This window comes from Haliotis rubra, unplaced genomic scaffold (genome assembly GCF_003918875.1).
Source record: "Haliotis rubra isolate DU_JTF1 unplaced genomic scaffold, ASM391887v1 Scf1680, whole genome shotgun sequence".
Lineage (NCBI taxonomy): Eukaryota > Metazoa > Mollusca > Gastropoda > Lepetellida > Haliotidae > Haliotis > Haliotis rubra.
In genome coordinates, this window is record NW_025765648.1 from 1 (window position 1) to 7,270 (window position 7,270).

The 7,270-nt window shown below is 37.4% G+C and overlaps 1 protein-coding gene across 1 annotated transcript; it reads right to left on the reverse strand.

Annotated features, from left to right (window-relative positions):
* Window positions 1-1,258: 1,258 nt before the first annotated feature.
* On the reverse strand, window positions 1,259-3,161 carry LOC124272299 (von Willebrand factor A domain-containing protein 7-like; the record flags this gene model as incomplete). The annotated part of the gene is made up of 3 exons (XM_046707469.1): window positions 2,879-3,161; window positions 2,040-2,162; window positions 1,259-1,564 (listed from the first exon to the last, which is right to left on the reverse strand). Coding segments are annotated over exons 1-3 (682 nt in total), but the record flags the coding sequence as incomplete, so codon positions are not given.
* Window positions 3,162-7,270: the final 4,109 nt, after the last annotated feature.

The window sequence follows — 7,270 nt, forward strand, 5'->3', positions numbered from 1 at the left end:
AGCCTTGTGATAGTGCTCACTTGACATCCAAAGCGTCTGGCTACATTAGTGGCGGTGGTACCTCCTGCCAACTCCTAAGAGCCACTCCTCTCTGCAACTGTGTTATTCGTGGCATCGTTCATCATGAACATCATTCACGTCACGTTCACAGAATGAATGTTGTTGGGGACGGACCACTTTATAAAGGGTACATCTCAGTGAAAACTCTCGTTCACTGGCAATACCAGTGACTGTAAGACCATAATTCATGATTATTGTTGCTGCTTTTTGCAAATGATGTATGCCATTACATCACCTGCACTCACAACTTAAGATTATTATTGTTAACGATAACATACAAATGTTCACATTTGAAAATTTTGACATGAAAATGTACTTGCGTTTTTATGTATATATCATGGCGTACCTTTCCTAGCCTCTGTTCCTTGTGGGATTTATGAATAGTGTAACTGTGTTTATATCTTCTGAATACGACCATCATCAATTCAGTATTACATAAGATGTTAGTACAATGTAGATTATATATTATAACTTTAAGCCACATATGAAAATGCGGTCATTGTGTTTGCGTTTATTTCAATGATGTAAAAATCTGTCTTTGGTCCCGTGTGTATACGTATTTCAAGCATTAACCGCATGGCACAACCGTTACGCCTTGCATTGTGTAAAGAGAATGAAGGGTTGGTACGCATCTGTCTACCTCACGTCGGGTTAGGTTTCTTCCTGGTTTAAAGTCATGCATTGTGGCTGCGTTGGCGCAAACGGTTTCGTATGTGCAAATAATGTATGCCATTACATCATGTGCACTCACAACTTATTAATATTGTTAACGATATTATACAAAAGGTCACATTTGAAAATATTGACATGAAAATGTACTTGGGTTTTTATGGGGTTAAGTATATGTCATGGCGTATTCAGTTAAACCTTTCTCAGCCTCTGTTCCTTGTGGGATATATAAATAGTGTAACTGTGTTGATATCTTTTGAATACTACTATCACCAATTCAGTATTACATATGATTTTAGTAGGTTATATATAATAATAAAGAGTCACATATGAAAATCAGTTCATAACAAGTATATCCCACCGTTACTGTATTTGCGTTGATTTCAATGGTGTAAAATCTGTCTTTGGTCCCGTGTGTCCACTTATTCCAGGCATTAACTGTATAACTCAATAGTTAGGTCTTGCAAATTTGTGTAAAGAGAATGAAGGGTTGGTACGCATCCGTCTACCTCACGGCGGGTTAGGTTACTTCCTGGTTTAAAGTCATGCATAACCTGTAATCTGATGTTCACGTGGTGATCAAATGTCTCAATGACACGCGGCGTTATAAATAATTGTTGGGCCAAGTCGTGGTGTCGCAATAACTGAAAGTGAGACTTACCGAGGGAGTAGTATGGAACAGCTCCTTTGAACTCAACCCAGTTTGTGTTACTGTAGAACATTTGCATGATGTGCAGAAACTGACCAATCAAAATCCTGGCCATGTCAAAGTTGGTATTGTTTTGTGACAAAACGAAGATGGCCTGTTCTCTTAGATTCGTCATCTTCTGGTTTGCTGAAACAGAGTACGGAGGGACAGAATTTGAATGAGGTTCGAATGTGTGACATAAAAAGTAATGGTTGTATGACGTACACTGTGACGTGAATCCCCACATTGACACTTTCACACATATACTAATCACTAAAGCATATATCATTGATAAATCATATTTAAATATTGATTGCCCGCCTTTTCGCGAACACAGGGTATCATCACTATTTCATAGTGATTCATAAACACATGCTCTGTCATCGTATCGAATGCTAACAATCACTGGATTTGTTTATAGGCAGCGTCTTACGACTGCTGAAACAAATTTCTGCCCATGATATAGTCACAACTGTACAATCAACTCTGCTTTTGGCCGAGATTTCTTATGAATGTGGAAATAAGAATGTTGAATAATGGCATGTTCAGCGAAACACAATATTTACAAAACAAATCAAATGACTGTCAGCGCATGTCCAAGAACACCACGCATCTGATTTACCTTCCTTGATTGTCTCCCCGTTACAGTGCCACGCCGCCGTCCGGAACTGATCCAGATTCACCTGGTTATTGGCATTGATGATGCTGTTAATAGTTTCCCGAAAACGGGATTCTGACACTTCTTCTGTAACGACAAAAACATCATCTTGTATTTAAAACAATCATTATGTGGAATTAGTATTTGATAAGAATTGAATCATTCATTTAATACGGGCCACAAGTTCTTATTCCTTTAATGGACTTTACCCACCAACCTTTGTGCTAGCGACTTGTACAAGGTACTCACGTCATGTTGTAAGAGGTGAATATGAAATATATCCCGTGTACGTATTTGCCTGTCGCAAAACACTGATGTAAAACAATAGTTATTGCCACATTATGCCTGGTAGAGAAATGTATATTGGTAACAAATGGGCATAAAGAGTTTCATATTCTATTACCGACCGGTTTTAACGACATACACGAACAACAAGTAACAGGCAATATTGCCAGCTTCATATCTGAATATATACTTCATCAAAACTCTTCTTCAGTAACGTCTGCTCAGAATCAAATTTAAAATATATAAGTACAGAGCCGAAATTGAGGTATATGCATCATATGCAAAGATATTGTTCAAGACAAACAAGGATAAGTTCGAAAGGTTGGTGAGTATATATGTGTACTGTAAGAAGTAAATTGAAACGTAATAATTTCAGATGAGGGAGTTTCACTGCTTCCTGGTAGAGATGGACACAGAAAATGCCCCCTCTTGTTAGACACGCGTTAACAGCATGTGTACATGAAGTCATTTACTCTGAAGTAGAATGGGGTAATGAAGGTTTTAGTATGGTACGTCACCTCCGTAGTAGGCTTGGAACAGTTTCCTCGTTGTCATATTTTTCATCTGCGTCAGATCTCCAGCTGCAAGGGTGGTGTTGGGTCTCGGGTTGGCCTCAAAGTAGGCGGCTACAGCCTTCAGAATCCCCATCTCTGTAATGTCTGCATGAGTCCATGTTCCATCTCCTATGTCGACACTTGACAGTCTGCTGGGGAAAAAGGAGTATACTCCGTCAGAACAGAGAATTAACAACAAGCTTGTTACGAGACGCATGATGAAAGCTGATCCTTGTCAGACGGAGATTTCTTTATATACATTCACCCGACTTCCTGGTTCGCAAATATCACCCAATGATAGCGCAACTCAAAAGGGTGTTATTTCATGGGGAATAAATAAATAATGCATTATGTTCTCAAGTATCGCACGGAACCAGATAACCGTATCGGCAAAACAAACGCTGATCATTTATCCCCAGCGTATGCTTTCCATTTATCACCTCTCGGAGGGAGCCTTCAAACCAAGCTGCCTGTCCGTGACGCTGTACCTATGTTTCAACAGTTACCTCACCCATTCCCTGGATACAGTACTGCATGTGGACATTGGCACATTTAAAGTCCAGTGTCGTTTGATGTTTGATGTATGTGCATGCCGCATGGCACTTTGAACCAATGTTTGCCTAGTGACCGGAGAATCACTGGAAACTACTTACTGGTGATTCTCCATTTACCAGTAACCTTTATAAAGGATCTTATGTATTCTATCTCTCGCGTTTAATGGGCTCTGTCTCTCGTGCTTCATTGCCTCTTAACTCTCAAACATGAATTTGTTGTAATTTTCTAATGTTTTAGGGATGTATTCTTACATTATTACATTACGCCTGGACCTAGTGTGGGCATGAAACATTGATAAGTATCACTATTTCAATTTACCCACGGATATTCAGGCTAGATTTAGTCTTTGATAACCGACGGGTGTTCTCAGCACAAAGAGCACAGTGATATAAGTATGTAACATGAAATAAGCACTGTGGAACAACATTATGAAACAGACATCAGTGAAGACGTGTAGAAACAGCACCTCCACACTAACACCCACACTCACACCCGCACCCGCACCCGCATCCACATCCACATGTACATCCAATCCCCATTCCACACCCACCCCACACCTAAATACACACCCACACCCACATCCACACCCACACCCACATCAACATCCACATCCACATCCACACCCATACCCATACTTCCACATCCATATTCACATCCACACCTACACTCCACACCTACACACTCCTTACAATTTCCACACCTACACTCCACACCCACACTCTACACTTCCACGCTTCACACCCACATCCACATCTATATACATCTAATCCTCCATCCACACCCCACATTTCTAAGCAAATACACCCATTACCCACATCCACACTCCACATCAATATCCACATCCACATTCCATACTCCATATCCAAATCCTCATGTCACAATATCCATACTTTCCATACCACACCCTACACTCCACACACACCCCACTACCCACACCCACACTTCACACTTCCATATCCACATCCATATATACATCCAATCCCTATCCACACTCCACACTCTAGTAAACACACCCACACTGACATCCACACCCACATCAACATCCATATCCACACCCTACATCCACACTCTCACGTCAACATCCACACTCCACACCCACACCCTACACACCACACTCTCACATCCACATTTCATAATTTTACAATTATACTCTATATTCATTTCTACTTCCTATATAAATACTAAATATTCCATACTCTTACAATTGACACTTTCATACTCTATATTTCACATCCATATTCATATCCATATTCATATCTATATACAATATTCTTATATTCATATCTCCATATTCATATCCACATTCACACTCCACATCCATACTCTCTTACAGCTACACCTATATTCCATATTTCTATACTCTATGTTTCACACTCCACATCCATATTTCCATATCTCAAGTAAATCCTACACTCTTACACTTCACACTTCACACCTACACTTCACAATTAAAACTCTCACACTCCACATCCACATTCACACTCTACACTTACACTGCTTTTCTTACTTTCACAACTTCCACACCCACATCCACATCCATACTTCACATTCATATCCACATTCCACACTCCACATCCACATCCATACTTCACTTTCTATATTCATACTTTCACATGACTTCCACATTCACACCTTACATCTTACACTTTTACTTTCCATATCTACAATCATATTCCACATCCACACCTCTACATTCATATCTATATTCATACTTACAATTCCTACAATTTCCACAATTTCCCACACTCTTACACTCTAACATTCACACCCACACCAATACTTACATACACATACCCCACACCCCATACACCCACACCCACACTCACATTTCACACTCTTACAACCACATTCATATATATATCCTAATTTCCATTCGACACCCACATTTCACATATTCTATATACACGACTACAATTCTATATCTATACACCCACACTCTATATACATATTCAATACTCTTAATGCCTATTACTCTACACACCCATACTCTATATCCACATCTCATATCTCATATCTACTTTCTACATACATATCCAATCCTCTATTCACACTCTGTACTCCACAATTCTACATAAGCATATACATACTCTACACTTCACACCCACATCTTGTACTTTACACCCACTTTTCACACTTCCACACCAATACTCTTACACTTACATCCACACTCCATATTCATATTCATATCCACACTCATACTCTTATTAAATCCACATATTCCATAAACCATACACACACACATCATTCATACACTTACATTGGGACACTCCACACACCCACATCCATTCATTTCCATACTCTTACACCCATATCAACATTTCATACTCACACATAATGTCCACATCCACATTCTGTACTCTACATGCTTTCACTCCATAATTTCACACCCACATATTCACAACTTCACACAACAACAACTCCTACATTTCTATCTTACATCATATCCATAATTTCCCACACTCTTACACATATATTAATATTCATATCTCTAGTAATACCTACACCCACACTCCACACTTCATACCCATATTCACACTCTACACCCCACACTCACAATTCATATTCATATTCACATCTCATAATTCTCACACTCTTACATACATATATATATCTTATATTAATATTCCATACACTTACATTAATATCTCCATATCTCACATCTATATCTATATTCACACATACTTTACATCTACAATTAATATCTAGCACACTCAATATTCATACCTTAACATTAACACATAGACTCTTCATATTCACACTCTACATTCACATCTTACATATCTTACATTTCATAATTTTCATACCTACATGCATATTCACATCTCATATGCATATCCATAATTTCCATACTCTACACTTACATCTAATTTCCATATCTATATTCACACTTCTACACTTCATACTTTCACACTTCACACTTGGCTACACTACATCTACATACACCCACACTTTTACAATTCTTACATTTCACAATATCTTACTTCACTATATAAATACTGATAATATTCATACTATTCATACTCTACACTCTCATTACATTTCATACTGATATCTTATATCTTACATACTTCTATATTCCATATCTACATATCTTACATTCCATATTTTATATCTCATACTCCATACTCTACACTCTATATTCACACTTAATTCTAATACTACCTACGTTTCATATATTTACATTCATACATATTCATATCCATATGTACCTTCTAATACCAATACTCAATACTCTACATCTCCATATCTATATTCATACATTCATATCCATACTCTATACTTTCACACTCAACACTCATATCATATTCCATACATACTCCACACTTCACACATTCACATTCATATCTCTACTTCTTATACTCTACATACTTCATACATTCACATCCATATTTACATGCATACCTATTACTTCATACAACTACATTCCATATACCATACTTCATACTCTACATATATACTCTATTCTATATCTACATATCTACATTCACAAATTCATACTTATAAATTCATATTAATACAAATACACATATCTACAATTTATATTAATATACTCTATATCTTACATTCATATCTACATATCATATCTACATACTCTTATTACTACATTCATACTACCTATAGCTACAATTTATATTCACACTCTATAATTCTATGTTTCATAATTTCACATCTTACATTCATATCCAAATTTTACAACCTATTACTCTTTCACACTTCATACTCTACACTTTCATACTAAAATCTCTACACTCTACATTCACATTCATACTTCTTCATACTTCACAAGTTTCTACTTTTACT